The sequence below is a fragment of the Chinchilla lanigera genome, unplaced genomic scaffold (assembly GCF_000276665.1).
Source record: "Chinchilla lanigera isolate Chin_1 unplaced genomic scaffold, ChiLan1.0 scaffold00038, whole genome shotgun sequence".
NCBI classification, from domain to species: Eukaryota; Metazoa; Chordata; class Mammalia; order Rodentia; family Chinchillidae; genus Chinchilla; species Chinchilla lanigera.
The window spans coordinates 359469-382014 of NW_004955439.1; the positions used below are offsets into that span (position 1 = coordinate 359469).

Below are 22546 nucleotides of genomic sequence, written 5' to 3' on the forward strand. Positions count from 1 at the left end.
TTCTGTCCCTTGCCTTTGTTCTTCTATTTTCTTATATATTTCTTCTTCAGACTTTTTGAGCAGTTCCTTCATTATTATTGTCATTTCATTTTTTGCCTGAGAGATTATTTCTGATCTCATCTCTTCTAAGGCCTTAAGGAGTTGTTTCTTTACTTCCATTGCAATCATTTCAGCTATTTCAGGCATGTGCTTACCAAGTTCTCCTATGTTGATGTCTCCTGGACTTGTTCTGAGTGGGGTGGAGTTCAGGGATTGTGTTTTAGTCCTTTGTTTTGTCATGTTTGCTACTGGATAAAGAAAGCTCTGTTTCCCTCTTCAGTAGCTGCACAACAAAGGCCACTAGTGTCCCTAGTTTTCCTGTTGGTCAGGTTTGACCCTGAGTGACCTCTGAGAAGCACTGCTTAGTCTTGGGTTTTCCGGCAGTTGTTGATTTGTATCTAGTTATCCCCGGTCTCAGATGTGGGCATTGGTGTCAGCTGATGGCTGACCATCTGATCCAGCATCCCCTTGTAGTTCAGGGCACATGCACAGCCCAGACTTGGGTTGCACTGGTGTGACAATCCTGGTCCAGTGGACCTATGTCACCAGGCAGTTCAGGGTACAGGCAAAACCCAGACACAAACTGCAGGGTCGACAGTTTGTGAACCACCTGATTCTGTGTCTCCAGTCAGTTCAAGACACATACAGGAACCAGATGCAGGCCGGCTGGGTAACAACCACAGACTTGCCGTGCCTGCGACCCCCTAGGGGGTCCAGGTGAATGTAAAGCACAGACTCGAACTGTGGGAACAGCAGCTCTTGGAGCACTCACTCACTCGGCACAGGGCGCACCCAAGGAGGGGCTACATGTGCCCCACCCAGCCAGAGATGTCCCTGGGGCTTCTGAGTGAGGACCTCCTGTCTGCTGCAGGTGCCAGGGCAGCAGAGACTCAGTCTGTAATGGTGGTGGGGTCCTGGGTTGCCCACTCTACTAGGCCCCTTCTTAAAGGTTCCACTCCCTCCCAGTAGTGCTGTGCTGGAACACAGAGATTTGGTGGAATAAAATAAATACCAAGTCCAGACTGAGATAATAGTTAAATTAATAAATACACAGACTAGAAAATTCAGCTCTTCATTATAATTGAATTCCATTTGATAGAAGGAGGGAAGTAGAAAATTGCCATTAGGCAAACACAAAAGTAGTAATTGTTGCAGGCAAAGACCATCAACAACTGCTAAAATGACTAGAGAAGAGAATGATGAGAACCAGATGTGGTAGCACACACCTGGAATCCAAACATGCTGGGGGCTTATTAGCATGCAGGGGGATTGGAGTTGAAGTTCAGTGTTTCAGGCCATTTTGAGCTACATAGCAAGACCCTATCTCAAAAAGCGGAAGCAAAACAAAAAACAGGATAGTGGAATGGCTTCAAAGTGTCTCCCCACATGATATATACTGACTGTGAACAAAAAACAGTCACTTGGTCATGAAGGGGTCTAGCGGACCCCCTGTTTAACCACATGGTCAAGGTAAGCCTCACTAAAAACAAGACACATCAGCACAGGACCCCTGACATGGTGTCCTGGGACAAGAGCAGTGTCATGTCTGTGGTTCTTTCCAAGACGTCAGGTGAACCTACAGTGAAGGGCCCTGGGCAGAATATCTGACCAGCTCTCCTCCAAAGGGTAAAGGTCATGAGAGGCAAAGAAATAGTAGTCACAAGTTGGAAAAGGCTCAGTGACCCTGGTCAGATTGGAAGAGGCTCAGGAGACCTGAAATTAACTTCACTGAGGAATTCTTCATCAGAAAAGGACATCCCTGGGAAAACTTGTGAAATTTAAGTAAGTCTTGTAGATTTGTTAATATTATCAATGCTAATTTCCTGGTTTTGATAATAATGCCAAAGGTATATAAGACACTAAGATTAGGATGAGTTGCTGATGGAAATAAAGTAGCATTCTGTACTGTTTTGTAACTTTTCTGTTATTCTAAAATTGTTTCAAAATAAAAAGTAAAAACAAGAACAACAAAAAAACCCTAGTCAAATCTTACTTCCAGATAGAGCACACAGAACAGAGAGTACAGTGTAAGTCCCATAGGAGTTCTTTTCTCAGACTGATTTCTCATTTGTCAACAAGAATCACCCTTTTGATTATTGGCAACATGAAGTGTCTGATGTTACTTCTCAGGAACAGGCGGCTGCGGGTGACCGGATGAAGAAACGCTGAGCACAGAGACCAGGATGGCCGTGCCGAGGGGAACTGATAATGTGGGCACAGTTCCTGCCTTAGTGATAATCTTTACAGCTGCTCAGAGCTCTCAGTCCTACTGCCAGTTGTTAGAAAGAATCAAGCATGTGCCGCTTGTTCCCATGAATGTAAAATTGACAGCGATGGATTCCCACACCAAGCCAGGAGCTTGATGCATGTGTGGTACGCTGTACTCACAGGCTGTGTGGTCCCGCTTGGCATCAGAAGTAGCCTCTGTGGAAGAAACTTGGTCTAGTTCTTTCTCTGGAATGAACCTTTTGGGATCAGGGTGGGGATAGGAGCTGTTTTGGAAACATGCCCCAGCTTCACTTGCCCATATATGGGCTTAGTGCATCCACTCCTTACAGGTCGCCGGAATCCCCGTCTTAGTCCTGATGCATGTCTCTCCCTGGAGTTCACTCTGCTTTCCTTTCTAGAGGACCCTGAGCTACTGCTAGAGCTTCTTTCTCTCAAACACTCTCACCTTTACCCCGAAACCAAGGCCTGCTTGTCTTTCAGAACCTCACTTAATTCCCTCAGCCTGCATGAACCTGCAGAGAATCTGTCTGGTGTAAACCAGCCAGGGATTTAGTCATTGCAAGTACACTTTATTTACCCCTTAGCACCGTTAGTTCCTGTGTGTGGTAGTCAGGGTTCTTCAAGGAAATAGAACCCATAGGATATCAGAGAGATATTTATTATCAGAATCCAATATTTTTCAAGGAAAGCAAACCAATAGGATATATAGATAGATAGATGTATGCAGACTTATTATGGGAATTCAGGATTCTTCAAGGAAACAGAACTAGATAGATAGATAGATAGATAAGAGATGGATAAATGATAGGTAGGTAGGTGGATAGATAGATAGATAGAACGTTTATTATGGGAACTGGCTTGTGTAATTATGAAAGCTGAGAAGCCCCATGATTTGCTGTCTACAAACTGCAGAACCAGGAAAGCTGGTGGTATAGTTCACTCCAAATCCAAAGGCCTGGAAACCTCGGGAGCTGGTGGTGTAACTCCTAGAACAAGATTGAAGGCTTGAGAACCAGAAGCACTGTATCCAAGAGCAAGAGAAGTGGGCAGGCCCAGGTCAAGAAGAGAGAAGAATTCAGGCTGTCAGTGCACTAGGCGGCGCTACCCACTTTAGTGACATAGATCTTCTTTACTCAGGGCACTGATTCAAATGATGATCTCTCTTGGAAGTACTTTTCATAGGCACACCCTAAAATAACGTCTTAGTCAAGTTGACAGATAAAGTCACAAAATCCTGTCTGTCGTCACAGTGCACATGTGAATGACATATGAAACCAAGTTTATACCTGAAACATGTAAGATAGTTTTAGCTGTATTAAGTTGTTCTTGCAGCTGCAATTTTTGGGTCCTTGTCTTAGTTACTTTCTTATTGCTGGGACAAAGTAGTTGACACTCAACAGTTTAAAGGAGGAAGGGTTTATTTTGAATCTCAGTTTATAGCGATTTTAGTCCATAGTCAGCTGGCTCCAAAGCAGGGCTGCGTGGCAGAAGAGAAACATCTCATGGCGTGGCATCCGGAAGCAGAGTGCAATCAAGGGGGAAGGGGTTAGAGAGACCCTGCCTGCCCATGGCCCAGTGACCACCTCCTCCAATCAGGCTTCACCTCCCAACACTGCTGTTACGGTTTGTGTCTAGATGTCTGTCCAAAGCCTCATGCAGTCGTGGAGGGGGTGGGCTTTTTCAGAGGTAGCTGAATATCGAGTGTGTGATTGATTCATAGTGCAGTGCTGGGAATAAGGGTGTAAGTGCTACACTCATGCTAGGCTGGGTAGCCTGTATACAATATAAGGGACCAAAGAGGCTTCTCTGTCTCTCTCCTCTCTCTGGTTGCTTTTGCTGTCTCCTGCCACCATGAACTGCCATGCCCCTCTGCCATGTGCCATGTGCCATGCTGCCTTGGAGCCAGTCAATGATTGTGGACTGAAACCGCTACAAACTGAGAGCTAAATAAACCTTTCCCCTTTTAACTTCAGGCATCAGGTATTTTGTCTCAGCAATGAGAAAAGTAACTAAGACAGCTGCATTTAACTATAAGCTCATCAGTGGACTAATCTGCTGGTGAGTATCACACTCCTCTGATCCAGTCTCCTCCCAAAAGCCCCACCTGTGAGTGCATGAGACTTTAGGAGGACATCTAAACATAAACCACAACAGTGCTCCTGGGGCTCTTCTGTGCATTTGTCTTTTTCTCCTTTCGATTATTTTTTTTTTCAGGCCCAGGCCCAGATGTTATCTTTCATTGGCATATTTTACAGTGTCTAATCTGACTATATATACTCAGGGAACTATTGTGAAAGACCAAAATAGCAAAGCATTGCATTACTTCTAGTTTTCTTCTTTTCTAATTAATTGAGATAATTGTTTAGTGATTATATAAAATGATAACTTAAAGAGTCTGGGGACATTTAAATATATAATAAACATCAAAAACATTTTTCCTCCCCAAAAGTGAGATTATATTTAAGAGGACTACAACACTAATTTTTTTTTTTTTTTTTGTACCGGAAATCAAAGCCAGGGCTTCCCACTTGTCAGGCACTGAGCTACATCCCCTGCCCCAAAACTAAAATTATTGAAAAAATTTTCAGTTTAGAAACCATAAAAGAAACTTAAGAATAACTTTAGAAAATTTTTGAAGTCCTAATTTCACCTTCTAATTTTATCTAGATTTATACATTCTCAAATTATCCTTAAGGTTTTTTTGTTATTTTATTACATTCTAAATCCAAATAATCCTAGTAGAATAACTTTTATTTTACCAACATTTTTTTAAGAGCTTAATGTTTAACTCCCATCGTATACTAAGTCCTAGGTTTACAAAACTAAAGTCGCTGATTCTGAGTTACTCCTACTATAGGGTTAACAGGAAATGAGTTTGGAGAGAGGGGGATGGGGAATAGAAAGCAGAGTGGAGATGAAGTGTGTTTAGCCTTAACAGGCACAGGGTGAGGCTGTGGAGAAACTGGGAACCTACGCGTTGTCAGTGGGTGTAAAATGGTACAATCCCTAGGGAAAACAGTATGATGACTCCTAAAAAAATTTAGAAAAGAATGACCATATGATCACCAATCTCTCTTCTGGATATATTTTCAAAAGAACTAAAAACAGGATCTCAAAGAGATTATTTGTTCATAGCATCACTATCAAAGTGGCCAAGGGGAGGAAGAAATCCATGTGTCTACCAGCAAATAAATAAACAAATATGATATATAAATACAGTGGAATATTATGGAGCCTTAGGAAGGAAATAGGTACATGGTACATTATGTGAAGTGAAATAAGCCAGCCACAAAAAGACAGATACTGTATATTTCCATTTATATGCAAAAACTAGAGTAGTCACATCCATCGAAACAGAAAGAAAAGTGACAGTTTTTAGAGGTTGAATGGGAGGGGAAAATGGGGAATTACTACTGGTTGGATGTTGTTTTAGTTATGAAGGTGAAAACTCCTAGAGGTAGGTTACACAGCACTGTGAATACACAGCACTGCTGAGTTACACGCTTGGAATAGGCTAGGATAGTCAATTTTAAATGATACATTTTTAACCACAATAAAAAAAGTTTTAATTTAGGAAAAAGGCGTAAAAGAAGCTGAGCCGGGGATACAGCTCAGCAGTGCAGCACGTGCCTGGCAAGTGCGAGGTCCTGAATTCAACTCCGGTATCCAAAAAAAAGTAAAGGAAGCTAGGGCTGCATAAGGTTGGCACCAGAGGACACTGTGGTTTTGTTACGAGCAAAAATGATGAGTTCTCTTTAGATTGTTGAATTTTAAGTTCCTGCCCCACAGAAATATCCAGAAGGTTCTGGATGTAACAGGATTACAGCCAGAAGTGTGAAGTTATTACATATTAGGAGCACTTGACCTTCACAGGGGACAGTGAGATCATCTATGAAGAATAAGTAAAAACATAAAAAGGTGAAAGGTAGAATTTCAGCTTTTAAGGGGAGAGCAGTAGCCAAAAAGTTTGAGGAAGAGAAGTAGTAGCCAAAGATTTAGAAGGGAAATACTGTGCCAAGGGCAAGTAAGGTGAGGGCAGAGAGTAAGCTAGAGGGTTTGGATAGCATACCGTCTGTGACCTGGCCATGCTGGAGTGGTGGGCTGGTCTCCCTTCACTTTTCTTCTAGAGAGTTTATCTTTTGATCCAGCAAAAGTCCCATCTGCCAGAGCATGAGATGTCAAAATCTAGTATTTATGCTACCCTGGTTTCTCTTCCATTATGAATAACATTCCTTTTCCTGGACCTGGTTGAGGACCTAAGGAACATATATACTCTTTTTCTATGGAAAGATAACATCCAAATTCTGAAGTGACTTGCAGGTAAACTCATGTTGTCCAGTGTGTTAAAGCTGGAGACTTAGAACTTTTGCACTTCAAATGCCAATGCTTGGTCAACAGTTTAGAGTAGGAAACACACTAAAAATTGACCGAGCTGTCAAAGACAAACGGTCTTAATAACGTGAATGTAAATGTAATGTGTGATACTTTTAGCATCTGCCCTATATCCCTTTACATTTCGAATGTTACAGGGAGGGGAACATTCTTTGTATTTACTTTTGTCTCTGTAGTCTCTGTATATTTCAGTTTCCTAATTTCAAGCAACTTAATAGTTGCCAGATGTTATACAATCTAAAAATGAATATGACTTGTGCAAGCAATTTTTTTATATTTTCAGTGAGTTCTTACTTCACTATCTTTCTTTCAGATTTTAGCGTTTTCTCTACATATCTTGCCTGTAATAAGAGCAGTTCTGTTTGAATGAGACCATTCTGAGTTTCTATAGCCTTTGAATCTTAGAAACCCACTGGGAAAACAAATCTGAATACCGTACAAAAATCCATCGTCATTTCTTTTGGAATAACAGTTTGGAATAAATATTTTGTTGATAGCAAGAGCATTAATTTTTTTATACACAGTTGAATCCAGGGTGCTCTCCCACTGAGCTACATTCCCGGCCCTTTTATTTTTATTTTGAGACAGGGTTTCGCAGAGTTGTCAGGGCAGGCCTTGAGCTTTCAATCCAGTTACCCCAGCCCCTTGAGAAGGTGGGGATGATAGATGTGTGCCATTGCACCCAGCCTGGTCGTTATATCTTAAGACATGAATTGGTTGTATTTTATTAATACAATTGTTAATATCATTCCAAACAGAACTGAGACCACATTTTAGCCTTGCATCAGAGAGTGACACCGCTGACCCAGAAGACTTGGATGTAGAGGATGAGCATGAGGAACCACCTTCCAATCAAACAGTCCGAAGACCCCAAGCCATCATTGAAGATGCTGTGGCCACCTCGGGGGTGAGCACACTCAGCTCCACTGTGTCCCATGATTCTCAGAGTGCTCACCGATCGCTGAATGTGCAGCTTGGAAGGATGAAAATAGAAACTAATAGGTAATGTGCTGGCATGAGCTTGTTTTTTTACTTCTGTAAGATTATATGTGTTTTGGGCTACTTTAAAACTCTGAGGCTGGGTGTGGCGGCACATGCCTGCAATCCCAGCACTCGGGAGGCTGAGGCAGGAGGATTGTTGCAAGTTCAAGACCAGCCTCACCTACAAAATGAGCTCAAGGACAGCCTGAACTGCATAGTGAGACCTTGTCTCAAAAAAAAAGATGGTAACTTAGTTACTTGGGCTGGGGATATAGCTCAGCAGCACAGCACCTGGTGGGCAAGCACAAGGTGCTGAGTTTGATTTCTGGTACCAAAAAAAAAAAAAAGTCTGATCACAGAACACACAAAATATGATTCCTAGCCTGGGGGTGTAACTCAGTGATACAGTGCTTGCCTGTCGTCACAAGGCCTGGGTTCAGTCCCCACTGCCCCCCCCAAACAGACAAACAAAATATGATCCCATTTGTATAAACTTGGTTTAGTGCTTTTCTTTATAAAACCAGAGAGCTTTATGTTAGTGTCATTTTTCCAAATGCCCCTTTCTGCCTCCACCCTTGAAGCCGTCCTCAGCCCCATTTCTTTGCAGCTTGCTTTCCCCTGCCCTGAAATTTGCAGAGGATGTGACTGGTACCCTCAGTTGTGCATAGACCTGGAGCAGCATGTTCTTTCAAGATGATAGCCGAAAGACAAAACAGAAAGCCTGTGTTCTTACAAGCCCATGGTTTGGAATATCAGCGTCTTTTAGGAGAGGCAGGAAGATTCTGTACTTGAGGGGACAAAACTAACTTTGTACTTTAAAACCTTGGAATGATGATAATTGACTGCATTTATTATTCTATTCTATTTTTAATGTGCCGTGACATATCTGGAGTTTAGTTTGTCTTTGAGAATTTGGTAGCGTGAAACCCACACGATCAGGTTATTAAGTGAACAGTAGGGGCTGGGGACTTAGCTCAGCGGCAAAAGCACCTGCCTGGCAAGTGCAAGGCCGTGAGTTCGGTTCCCGGTACCGGAGAAAAACCCAAAAAAACAAAACAGAACAGTAAATACTTCCTGTTCTTCGCAGATGTCCCCATAGCTCGGGGTTTGACTCTACGATTTATAGCTTCCTGTGCTGAGTACCGCTGATGTAGGAAACTGATTTTATGGCTCTAGGCTTGCAGTGAAAACTTTTTTTTTCTTCTTTGGTGAATCAATAAATATTATTTAAATATTTAGAGATCTTAGGTGAAAATTTTAGTTGCTCACTAAGGAGATAAAAAATACCTGACTTCTAGTCATAAATTTAGGTTTTTAAAGTTAGGCTTAAGAGCTGGGGATGTAGCTCAGCTGCACGGCGCCTGCCTGGCAAATGCAAGCTCATGAGTTCAATTTCTGGTACCAAAAAATAAAATAAACTTAGGTTTAAATGCCAGACTTAGTAGAAAGCCCATTCTGTATTCAGGAATGTGAATTTTGGTTGCATGATCAAGTAAATCTACATATACCTATCTCTGTGGTTTGCATAGAACTGTCTTTTTTAATAAAGGGAAATTAGCTCTCTGCCTTTCATATCCCAGGCTTATCCTCTGAATCCTGATCATTACTTACCATCTCTACTGCTTGGGAACAAAGAGTCTGGGTGGGTTCTGAGATTTCATCTAAATGTTGGTGTTTCTCATTCTTGCACTGCTCAAGCAATAGTTTAATTTTAGTACCTATCCATTGTGTTAGGTGCTACCCTTAGTCACTGCTTTTTAGTTTTCTCTGTTACCTACTCCTATGTGGAGGGTTTTTTTTTTTTTTTTTTAATACATGTACTGCTTTGTGGAAGAGTTCCTGACCCCAGTTTCTAGTCAGAATTATACAGACAGTAAAGCTGCTTTGTTTACTAAAGAGCTGGTCTGTCTGCTTCCCTGGCCCCGAAACCACCCTTCTACACACCCTGGCTGTGTCAACAGGACCTGCCTCTCTGACTGCAGCCTGGATGTGTACTCTGTTCCTTTCTCTCCTTCGCCCATTTGATTGGCCTTCTGTTTGCCACCTGGCTCTGCCTTCTGTCCCTGTGCTTGTGCCATCTGCTGTCCCCAAGGGCCACTCTTCTCCAGCCACTTTCTTGGCATCTTTACTTTTCTCTTCCGAGGCTCTCAGCCCCAGCTGGCGTCCTGCCTTGGAGTCCTTCTCTGCTGAGAGAACTGGGATTTGCTGCCTTCCTTTACTACTTTAGTACCTAACTACAGTCTCCCTCATAGTCCACACATTTATGAGTTTTCTCCTCTTATTTACAGTTAAATCTGAAGTCTATAGGATTATTGACATTTTACATTCTTTTAGTAGCGTCTCCCATATCTCCTCCGTCACCCTCAGAAAAGTAAGATGAAACACAACATTTCCTTGACACAGTGTTGAAGAAAGAGCACTGGTTTAGTTCCAGCACTGAGCCACTGAAATCAGGGACCAGAGGTGTCTGTATTGGTCCTTGTAATTTTCAGCTGAATATTACTTGAGATATAAAAGTGTATGTCTTGCAGAATGAATCTAGAGGAAATGTGAGTATGTTTTAAGGAAAGGTTGTATCTCACGTTAAGAATTTTAGGCATGTTCTGGGCATAGTGGTGTGCGCAGAAGGCTTGCAAGTTCAAGGCTAGCCTAAGCAATTTAGCAAGACCCTGTCTCAAAATAAAAATTAAAAATGGCCCAGAACGTTTTTTTTTGTTTGTTTGTTTGTTTTTTTTGGTTTTTCTCCGGTACCGGAACCGAACTCACGACCTTGCACTTGCGAGGCAGGCGCTTTGCCGCTGAGCTAAATCCCCAGCCCCCCCAGAACGTATTTTAGTGGTAGAACACCCCTTGGTTCAATCCCCAGCACCATAAATAATAATAATTTAAGCTTAGAATAGTTAGGATAATCACTGATCAAAATGTCAGGTTTATCCAGCTCTTGATTATTAGAAAATCAATAATTCTAAATGACAGAAAGTAATAAAATAGTTTTAGAATGTGTGTTTTATTTCTATTAAAAACCATGGCTCACATAAAATGTTCTGAAAATTCACTTCACACAAAGGAAAGGCAGGAACATTATTAAAGCCTAACTCAGAAAGAGCTGATTAGTTGTTTTGATTTCTTATCCAGAGAGTCTGTAATTACCTATTAACCTACCTTACCAGCCTCACTCATCTGAGTTACAAAAAAATGACCTCCTGGTAAATCCTTGCCATACATTTCCAGACATGCACCCTCATTACAGAATATCTCCCTACTGACTTTCATACAAAATAAAACTAAAATTGATGAATTGGATATAGACTTAAAGAATTTTAAGAGCTAGATTGGGTCAAATGAGGTAGCCTATCAATACTGTGCCTCCAGTGTTAAGTTTGGCTTTTAAAGATAAAGAGGAACTATGCAGCCTAGATAAACATATGTTAAATTCTAGAAATTGCCCATGTTCTGTGACAAAACAGTAAGAATATGCCATCACAGTTCCATACATGTAAATTAGCAAGGTGGACAAAAATATACACCAGTCCAAAAAGTTGCCAACTTAAAAATTCTTGTAGCACTTGCTATCCACTTCTTCGGATATCATTCCTATTGAAGTAGAACATCTTCCTCTAGCCCTCCGCTTCCTCCTTCTGCTGTCAGTTCATACTGCTTGATCCATCTAATTGTTCATCCCGTTAGCTCTGCAGCTGTCTTTGTTTGCCTGTCCTCAGCCCACCTTCCCTGTCTGCCTCTCCTCAGTGTATTTTCCTTTGTCCCATCCCTACTACCTACTCTATTGTGATCCCTTCTCCTTCCTAACGGCCTCCTCTTTATGTGCTGTGGGAGCAGGGTAGAGCTTGGGAGTCAGGACAGGAACCCAGCCTGAGCCGTGGGAAGGCTCTTTTGTAGAGCCTGAAACTGCAGCAGGGCACGTAATAGTCCTTAGTAAAGTCCAGGCACTGCTTAGCACTGTACCCGTGTCATCTCATTTAATGATGATGGTAATCCTTTCCAGAAGTTTTCCTGTTCTTTTTTACAAATATGCATACTGAAGCCCAGAGGCACCAGGTAATTTGTCCAAGGTTGACATAGGAAATGCATGGCTGAAGCAGGGTGCAACCCAGATATAGCCTTCATTTGTACTTTGCGGCCCTCAGAGCATGCCACCTGGAGCAGAAATAAATTTCTATATAGGACATGGTCCTGAGTCAGATCTTTCAACAAGAAAATGAAACAGCCAGGTATGGTGGCACACACCTGTAATCCCAGCACTTGGGAGGCTTAGGCAAGAGGATCACCTGAGTTCGTTCGAGGGCCCCCTGGACTACATAGTGAGCTCAAGGCCCGCCTGAACTGTGTAGCAAGACCCTGTCTCAAAAAAACAAAAAAGAAAGAAAGAAAATGAAACAAGGATAGCTTGTTAAGCGCTATAGGTAGGTACACAATAATTTATCCTCATCATCTAATTAATAATATATTTTTAAATCATGTATGATGGTGCATGCCTGTAGTCCCAGCCTTCAGGAGGACGAGGCAAGAGAACTGTGAGTTCAAGGCCAATTTGGGCTACAAAGCAAGTTCAAGGCTGGCCATGATTACATAGTGAGACCGTGTCTCAAAAACTAAAACATATATATATATGAAAAAGAGAGAGAGAGATTCTGAATCCAAGCTACTAAGCAATACCACATCTCTTTTCATAGTACGGATAATTTTTTCCAGGAAGCAGTCTTGGACAAGGTGAGTAGGTTACCATTTGGTTCTCAGTTACATAATGAACCTTCCTTGGGCAAGAACTATGTCATGAGTATCACAGTTTCTCCTTGTTTTTGGAGATAGCATCAGATACCAACTAGGAACTCAGTGTCGCAGAAACACAGCTGTCCTTTTAGCCACTTCACTAACCTTAGCCACTTCCAGTGAGAAAACAACAGGAGTCACGACCACAGTTTCAGCAGCATTTACTGAGCACTTGCCATACACGAGGTGTTGTTGGCAGCCTCACTTAGAGCTAGTTCTCCCATCTCACGGTTAAATAAAAGCAATTACCTTTCTACTTTGCCCTGATTATGATATTATCCATCTTTACCAACTTTTATGAGGGGCCATGCATGCAGAATGTCAGTCTGTTAATATCTCATATTTATGTTTTGGACATCTATGGTCATGAAAAGTAGAATAATATCTCTGAAGATTTTGACAGACCATCTGGAATGGAGGTTTTGAATCTTTGCCTGGAAGCACAGAGTCTTCGAGATTTTTGCCACTGGATGGGAAGTGGAGGGGTGGGGTGACTTTCCTACTGGAGGTGGGAGGTGCTTTGTGGATCTGCAGCGTCAGTGCTTCTTGGGTTCCTGTTACATAGGCAGTCTCTTACCTCGCCCCAGAGCTGCTGGAACACAGTCTTTGTTTCTGTAAAATCCCAGGGGTGTTTGTGGTCTTTGTAGCTTGAGAAGCCCATATCTAGAGGATCGCTGTGTGTCGGCTTCAGCTTTATTAACCTATCAACCAATATAATTTTCCTCTACAGATTACTGGAAGAATTGGTTCGGAAAGAGAAAGAATTACAAGCCCTCCTTCACCAAGCTATTGAAGAAAAAGACCAAGAAATTAAACACCTGAAGCTTAAGTCCCAGCCAATAGGTGAATAGCAGGAAATTTCAAAGTAATATTGTTCAACCAGGCTGCACAAAAAGCTGAGAAGGCCAGCAGGCAGCTTTATATTTCATGGCTTATTTAGCCTCTGTCCCTTACACCACAATGACAAGCGGGGATTACTTTTTTAAAAACTCAATTTTTAACTGTAGTAAATTACCATTTCTTAGGAGTGTGGTAAAAATGGACAATTCGTAGTTACTTTTTCTGAAATTATATATTATTGAAATTATCTGCATATTAGGGCTTTCCACTTAGCCATTATTTCTTTTTAAAGATATCACAATGAGATTACTAGAATGAAATAATACTATTAATAAAATATTATTTTGCATTTGTATTCATTGTATTCTAGCTTTCCCCAGTACAATTTGAAGAGGCTTAAACCGAACAGGGATGTAGCAATTTAAAAAAAAGTAATACGTTAGAAACTTTGAAGAAATCTATGAGAAACTGCGGGCGAAAGATAATCTTTAGAGAATCTTATTTAACCCATTTTGAGGAAAATAGTCATTTGTGTGGAGTCCTTGCATATTAGCACAAATAGTGAAAAATATTATAATTTTGTAATTCTTTGCTATGTTCATCTTTGTTACATGAAAAGCACAAAGCACAATTTTGGTACACAAAGATTATTACAAGAAACTACAAAATCGATATGAAAGTTCAAAGTGGGAGTATCACTACTTTATTGCCTCCGACTCCTTGTTTACTAGTGGATTAACCAGTCTCGTTTTCTTTACTTATCATTTATATCGCCAATCTCAATTATTTCTATAACTAGTCTCTGCTAGAGTGAAATCTTTTTAGGGGCCTGTAAATGTCTGTGGACTGTGAGACAAAGCTAAGAATGTCACCCCCAAATTCGGTTCTAGCTATCCCTGGGTTGCCAGCGTGTCAGCTGAACTCTACAGGCACAAACGCTGAAGATTCCAAGCTCATAGGCTGGCTGAGAGAAAATGGAGCCGATGAAGACACTATCAGTCGGGTACAGAAAACTATCTGTGGGACTCGCCTTCTTTCAATTTGTTTCAGAATGTTGCGTGCCTGCTGTGTGCCAGGGAGCCTTCCAGGCACAGGGGATACACTGGGGAGCAAACCTGAGCCAGCCCTGACCTCCTGTTTGCAGACCAGGGCAGGCAGACAATAACTGGATATTCTACAGATAAAATACATAATTACACAGTGGCAAATTCCATGAAGGAAAGGTTTCCAGTGTTCCGAGAGAGTGGGAAAGCTTGGGGAAGGTCCTCTGAGAAAGTGACTGGTAAATCTAGCAGGATACGTAGAAATAAACAAGGCTGCCTGGATGTGTGTTTGGGGGTGGTCAGAGAAGGAGAAGATGATTTCGAGGTGGGATTGACAAAGAGGCAGGCAAACGCATTTTTGTCCACAGCCTCTAAGGTTTTCAATTTTTTAAATTGAAAATAAAAATGAAAAAAATCAAGACAGAACCAAAAGATAAAAAGTTATTCTGCTGCTAGTTATTTCTTTTGCTAAATTTCTAATTCTCTTCCAATATTAGTAGACTCCTGGGGCAGCAGTTATTTATTGCTACTTAATAAAATAGATCTAGTTGGTAAATTTATGTCAACTATATTTTCTGTACAAACCATATTATGTCTGCAATAACCTAATTTCTCTCTGGTCATTATAGACTTCTATACTTAGCATGAAAAAATTTATAGATTAAGATTATATAAACACATGCAGAAATTAAGAGGTGATCTTTTTGACAGGAAAAACCTCCTAATGTTATTTCAGTTTATATTTAAATTTTTAAAATAACCAAAAGATATCTTTGCCCTTCACTTGATGATCTCTTGGACCACTAAATATAATGTAGGTCTCCTTGAAAATCCACATTTAATAAATTGCTGCTAACTAAATTGAAACAACTCCTTTGGCAATGGAAAATAATGCATCCAGGCAAGTCTTCCAAAATATTTATTCCTCTAACTTGGACTCAGGTCACAATTAAGGGGTAGTAATTAGCTATACACTAAATAGGTGCTTTTTTATTGGATTTAAAATTAAAGGCTTCAGTTTAAATTCAGAACTCTGATTTTGCAGTGAATTATAAGAATGTCTCTTTTAAACTGTGAAAAAATAAATCTAGAGACTAAATATAAACAGCAGATTTCCAGGAACATTTCATCCCCTTGAGAAAAAAGCTATGTGGCACCAAACCTCTTAACACAAACATTTGCTTAAGAACAACAGGTGTAATTTCAAGTGAAACTTATCTGTTCACTGGAAGCCCATCCAGACATTCTGTGTCACTTGTAATCTTTATGCATTTGGAAGTCATTTGGGTGCACTTCTTTGGCATTATTTTATAGTAAAGAGGTCTTTCCTCTATTAATTCCAGAAGATTATGTTTTTAGTGGATTTCCTTTGAGATTTACTTCTAGTGTTCACGATGTTGTGTATTATACATGAGATAGATAAAACATCTTACTTTTGCGTATGTTTTACTTTCTTTACAGTTTCTGGCTGAGGATTATACACTAGTGGATGTTCTGTACTATGTTACACGTGATGATCTAAAATGCCTGAGACTAAGGTACCACTCTTCTTTCTATGCAGTTGCACGATGGAAAGAGCACTGATACAAGGGAGTCCAGGTTCCTGCTGGGCTGGATATGCAGCACTGCGCTCCTAGGCAGAGCGCTTTGGTGTGCAGCCACTCTGGGTCACTTTAATTGGCCAGCCTATTTTTGAATGCTCTAATAAGCAGTATTTGTATATAAGTGAAAATCACCTAGAAGAATTTTCTTGACTAATATACAGACTAAGACCATGTAGATATTCCAAGACGGCTGTAAACACTGGAATTTAGTTCATGATTGTCTCATCCTTTTTAGAAATAGTTATGAAAAGGGGCTGGTGTGATCTGATACAATTTCTGTAGTTTTCTCTACCAAGTGAAGCATATCTGTCATTATTACACCTCCATCTATAAAGGTGCATTTCAAAAATACTGAAAATCTAAAATGGTGTTTGGGAGCCTGGCAGTCTGTGGGAGTGGACGGGAACGGAATAAAGGGATGATGACAAAATGTGTACAGAAAGTTACATGAGAACTGATAGGACGCTGGGATCTTCCTGTTCTGACCCAAGCAACTGAAAGCTAAGAAGTCGCTTTTCTGTTTCAAGGGCAGCGTTTAAGTACAATGTTCCCTTCTCTGTGTTCCCGTGTCTGTACCAGGGGAGGGATGCTGTGCACACTGTGGAAGGCCATTATCGACTTTCGAAACAAACGCACCTGACTGTCGTGCAACTTAATCTTCGGGGGAGATTCTGAAAATCAATACGGAACTGATCTTCGGGGGGAAGGAGAACTGAATGGAGAGAAGGAAGAAGCTGCACTTTAAATCCAGTATTTGTTTACTCTTGTGTAAAAAAAATAGACAAAACACACTGAAATTTCCTAACTGCTTCTATTTCTACAGTTCTTAAGGACTCTTCATAAAGACTCTCAAAATAATCCTAATTAGAATTCTAATGTTGAGGATTATTTTAGTCTAACCATTTTGATGGAGGTATTTTTAACTCAGCAGCGATTACACTTCAGCCAATTGTTTATTTCACACAAAACGTACAACATTTCATGTGACCGTGTACCACTGGAATGGAACCAACATGTGACCACAACTCCTGGGGTTACGTGTGTTTGTGATACGCCCGAAGAATCCGAGTAGAAATGCATAATTTCAATTATTGTATAAAGTTTGTTTTTTTTAAGTGTGCAGAATCTGAGAGCAGCGGTTTTTACTCTCTGTATGAACTGTAATATTGACTGTATTTTGTAATTTAAATTTCTGGCCTGTCATGTGTGTGTTTGAGTTGTTCGTGTACTACTGAACTGCACCAGTTGCACATGCCTGGATGATAGTAATGTTAGCTTGTTCTAAAGCTATCCATTGTGTCATACTTGCTCTTAAAAAGTAAAGAGATTCCCAACATAGTGCTTTGAGAAATTCCAAAGAATTCTTATTTTGTTCTGGCCACCTCAGTAAACAACTGTGTCAAATTTCTAGTTGTTTTTTCAACTCTAACATTAAGTAGAATCCATCTTCCACTCAGAGGACAATTGATATCCAAAGTGTCCCCCAATAGAGAAAGGATGACAGAAAAAGAGAATAAAGGAAAATGATAGTACTGTCTCAAAGCCCCCATTCATCTTGAAGGACAATTATGTATCTTAAGCTGTCTTCAAACAACACTCTCATGGAGAACACCCGCATTTCTGTTTCTTTAATGTAGTTCTCATATGTGGGAGAAATATTTTTATTTTGAGCTGAATGTCATATATTTTTATGAGTCTACCCATGTTAATAGTATAGAGTCCGAAGCTCATAGATGGATAAATAAAATAAACACATTTCTTACATACAGAAGAACCTGTTTATTACACAGGCTAAAAGTAACATAGAACTGTTTGTGTATCATGACTCAACCCATACAGGAACAGTCTTTGCCAAAACAGGAGCCATTTTTATTTCAATGTAAAAACCAAGGTACAATATATTTTATATTGCATCACAGTATAAAAATATTCTCCAAATATTTTCTCATTTGACATTTGCAACAACACCGCTCTATCTTTTCTTAAATACTAATCTGAAGGATAGTTGCCTCTTACATCCTGTGTGGAAATTTCAAAGCAAGTAAGGTATAAATTCAATGTTATGTTATTTGACTCCTCCTGAAATACAGGATACTGTCTTTACGAAGCTACAGTTCATCTCACTAATTCCAGTGTCTTAAGTGCTTCTTTTTATACAGAGGCTCAAGCTACCCATTTACAACCAATTCTTTAATGAGGGCCTTTCCTTAGAATCTTTCTCCTACCCTGTCAGGGGGCAGATGTCCCTCTGTGCCTACATGATTCATAATACATCCCCAGACCAACATCATCAGTGTGTTAGCAACATTTTGTGTCTCAGTCACAAAAGAAGGCAGTTCCATTGTAGATCAACGCTCATGACAGATTCACAATGGGAAGACCCTTAGCATCAGTCTAGACCAGGAATTCTAAACCAGCTCCATGGTAAATGACATAGTGCTTTTTAACAGTGTTGATGCCATCTGGGCTGGTACAGTTCATAGGACAACACTTGCCTTGCATGTGTCATGCCCCCAGTTTAATCCCAAGTCCCACCATTACAAAAAAGTATTCTATCATTTAAGAAAAACTGTTTTCATTAGTCTGGGGCAAAGCCCAGACACTTTTTTCAAACCACTTAAGACAACCCAATCCCACCCTGTTATTTCAGATGGTGCCTGACAAGGGAAACGAGAGCCCTCCATGGAGGTGGTAGTAAGGTAGCTCCAACCGTCAGCTGTCATAGTATGTCACAGACCCTACAGACATAAGCCTGCCACAAAACCATCACTACACTTGGGACTCGGGCAAACTAGCCTCTCCCAGCCTCAGTTTCCTCTTTGAAATGGGGGAAATGCGGTATCTTCCTCACAGAATTGTAAGATTCAAATAAGACAACATGTGCAGTGCTTAGTAAGAGTAAGCATATAGTAAGGACGCAGGTGCAGCCTGCAGTTGGGATGACTTGTCATTCATTCAAAAGCACTTATTAAATTAGTACATACTTACTGGTAGTACATGCTGGGTGTATGAACAACACACAGCTCTTCTCGTGTTCATTGTCAGTGGTGGCATCAGGCCAATGGTTAAATGTGCTGGTTACATCCAACTTCTAGGGGAATCAAGAAAAGCTCTCCAGAGAACTGAGGGTCCAGAGCTGAGCTTTGAAGAAAGGTTGGAGCAAAACAGGTAGGGGTCATTGTAGAAGGTCTAAAACAGAAACAGCAAGAATGTGCTGGAAGAAGTAGCTCCAATGTTTATTTTGACCTTTTTTTTTTTTTTGAGACAGGATCTTACTTTGTAATTTAGACTGGCCTTGAAGGCACTGTGTAGCCCAGGCTGATCTAAAACTCAGGGAAATCCTCCTGCCTCAGCCTCCCAAGTGCTGGGACCACAGGCGTGCACAGCCATGCTCAGCTTTTGAGCTACATTTTTGTCTTCTTCCAAATTCTGTCAGTGATGACACAAAGGAAGCTACCACATAAAGGAGTTTGGCAATGTGGAATTGACTATTCACCCATCTGAAAGCTACTGTGTGTGCAGCACTCTGGCAGCATGGAAGGGAGCGCATGATGCCCACCACGCTCAGAACGCAGGCGGGTCATGTGACGTCAGCGAGGACATTTGCAACCTGTGGAACAATAAAATAATTGATGGCTCCAGGCTTTACAGAAAGCCTGTAGAGAGGCAGAAGACAAAGTCCTGCCACTAAACATGTACAGCAGATTGAAGGCACAAATTAGCAATAAATCCTACATGGTGTTGTTAGAGGTTGGACAAGCGGCAAGCAGCACCCCCTGGGCAGGGTCAGTGGACAGGCCCCGCTTGCACAGCCTCCGTGGAGGAGAAGGCCCATAACCTGGGCCTTGTAGAGGGGCATTATTAAATATGTCAGGGCGTGAATGCAGGCAGAGAGCTCCAAGAACAATGGCTAGAAAGGGGATTTGGAAGGTGTCCTGGAGAAAAGGAACAACTTATTGGCTGGAAAATGAAAAACAAGCAAACGGTAGAAAATGGGGTATGGCAGGACTGGGGGTGATTTGGGGAAGGGGAGGAGTTACTACCTAGGTAGAAATGGGGGACTCTATTAAAGGTCTTTGAGCAAGGGGTATGTGTGCAGTCGATTATTACAAGACTAATGTCGGGGCCGGGGATTTAGGTCAGTGGCTCAGCACTTGCCTGGCAAGCACAAGATCTTGGCTTTGATTGCCAGTACAAAAAAAAAAAGATTAATCTGGTGACATAAACTAGGGAGAACTGACGTGAATGAGGGTCAGGCAGGAGTCAGGCTGGTGGGGAAGAATGGAGGGTGGAAGCAGGAGGGTGGTGAGAATGAACTGCAAGATTGGGGACCGTGGGCAGCAATGACAAGGGAGAGGAGAGGACAGACATTGAGCCTACGAGGTAGAATTCAAATGTGGGAAGTTTGGAGAGGGTGCAAAGCGAATTCATGATGGCTTTGTGATGGAGGCCGTGGGGAACGTACCGGAGGAAGTGCAGACCGAGGCCAAGGCTGTGGAGTCATCCAGATGGAGTTACTAGTAAATAAGACCTGTGAGAGAGAGGAGAGGTAGAAAGACTGTGTCCTAAAACTTGGGGAGGGGGAGATCTCAGGAAAGAAGAATCAACGACGCAGAAAAAAAAAAAAATTACTCGCCACAGAGGAATGAGAAAAACCAGGCCAGTGCTGGACCAAAAGCAAGACGACGTAGGATCAAATCTGCAAAAAAGCTAAGGAGACAACAGAGTGAAAAATAACTTGATTTTGTGACTCGGGAAGTTTTTATAGCCAAGTAAGAAAAAGGTACATAGCTTGTTCTTTAAAAAAAGCCATGCCACCAGAGTCCTACTTTTATTTCCTCTGGTGAACAAATGGTATGAAAGTAGCTTTGGGAGGGTGCAAAGTCAAGGGGAGAAATTTTCAGAATCAAAATGTTGTGAATGTTTATTGGGGTAGAGCCCCCGGCACAGAGACACTGAGGGGCTAGAGAGAAGAGGGATCTTCCTCGAAGGAGGCGATGGTGTGAGGAGGTCCCCTGGGAAGGGGAACCACGAAGATTTGGGGAGATTTTGAGATAGATGTGGGAGCTCAAGGCAGATGGCTTCTGTACTCCAAGCAAAGTACAAGAAGAAGTACAACACGATGGTGTTTGACATTCACCAGACGCCAGCCGTTCTCCGCAGTCAGCACCCGCCCGCCCTGCTGCCGATACCACCAGCACATGCGCAGACCCCAAGTGCAGATTCTGCTGTGCTCCTGGTCGCTCTTAGTTTTGTCTCACTTGGTGCAGATTGAAACATAAGTTATCAAAAAAGAATGAGAGAGCAGATAAACACACGCCAAACGGATGAAACGAAACAAACCTGCACAACAATGTCAACTTTGTTATTGTTCCAAAAAGACCTCCCGGAGTTACTCAATGGAGGTTAATGGGGGCTGGCGATGTGCCTCCGTGGTACAGTGCTTCACTACGTAGGTGTGTGACTTGGGCTTGACCTTTGATACTTCCGAAAGGAAAAACCAAAAGTAACCAGAAGGTTAAAAACAAATCACCTTCCTTTTCCTAGGTTCTGCCAAGTAGCCCTGCTCTAAATTCAGTTGAGAGAGTCTTGCAACGTTTTTTAAACCTTCCTTTAATATAGCAAAAAATATTTTTCCTGAGGCCCAAACTTAAGCGACCTCCGCTCACCTGGTGCTTATTTTTAATGACTGGTGGGATTGATTTGAAAATGATTTAGGACTATCACGTTGCCAACTAAGTGTATCTTTTCCATTGTAGAAATGGCACTGTCGGGAAAACTACAGCCATAGAGCACGGTGGACATGGCCCTTCATCAAAATTTCTATTTAGTCAGAAACCCAGTAGCCCAAACGAAAATAGTCTGCTCCTGAGCTCAAAGTGGCAGGTTTCACATGTAAGGATTGTGAGAATTGTCACCCTGGCAGGAAATACAACTGTTCTTAGCCACTCTCGGGCGATTCTGCTGCGGCCCCTGAAAGGGTTTTAAACTGTCGAGCGCTTGCAGGTCATGCTCAGCCAACCGTGGGTGTGGGAGTGCATTTCTGTGTAACCAGGCGGAACAGGTCGCGGCGCGATTCTTGTTTCTTATGTTTCCATTTGTGCAGCTTACTCATTATTTTTCTCCTCAGCATTTTGTTGCTGATCATTTATTTTTCTGTTAGGACAGAAATTGGTTACTCCCCGGCCAATCTGTTTCTTAAAAACAAAACAAAGCACGAAACAAACAAAAATGTTGCCTATTGCGTGTACTCCTAGTCTGCAAGAGCAAGCCAGCAGTCGCAAGGTCGTTTACTAATCGGAAACCAAGAATAACAAAAGCCACACCAGTAGGCACAAGTTTCACCGCCTCGGGGCTCATCAGATCCGCAGACTGCAATGGCTCCCTAAAACCTCACAGCAAGACCAGATCCCAGCGTGCAACCCAGCCCGGGCACTCCGCCTCTCCACGTGGCATCAGATGCTTTGGCGACCATAACCGGAGCTCCAGTGCCCGGGAAGCCAGAGTTGACCCGGGGGCTTCGGAGTTCAGAAGGGAACAGAGCGTCCCCGTGCCCTCAGCTCACCAGGGCCGTCTCGGTCTCCGGTCCCAAGCGCTCCGTAGGGCCACTAAGCCTCGCGGACGCCCCTG

At 41.9% G+C, this 22546-nt stretch overlaps 1 protein-coding gene across 1 annotated transcript in view; it reads left to right on the forward strand.

The window, feature by feature from the left end:
* The window catches only part of Map3k5 (mitogen-activated protein kinase kinase kinase 5), a gene marked incomplete in the record, with an annotated part of 214421 nt that extends 196970 nt beyond the window's left edge, over positions 1–17451 (forward strand). Inside the window, 5 exon segments of the mRNA XM_005390462.2 lie at positions 7419–7662; positions 13160–13272; positions 14160–14272; positions 15774–15850; positions 16496–17451. Of these exon segments, the coding sequence (XP_005390519.1) occupies positions 7419–7662; positions 13160–13272; positions 14160–14272; positions 15774–15850; positions 16496–16556 (608 nt within the window).
* Between the last annotated feature and the right edge of the window lie 5095 nt (positions 17452–22546).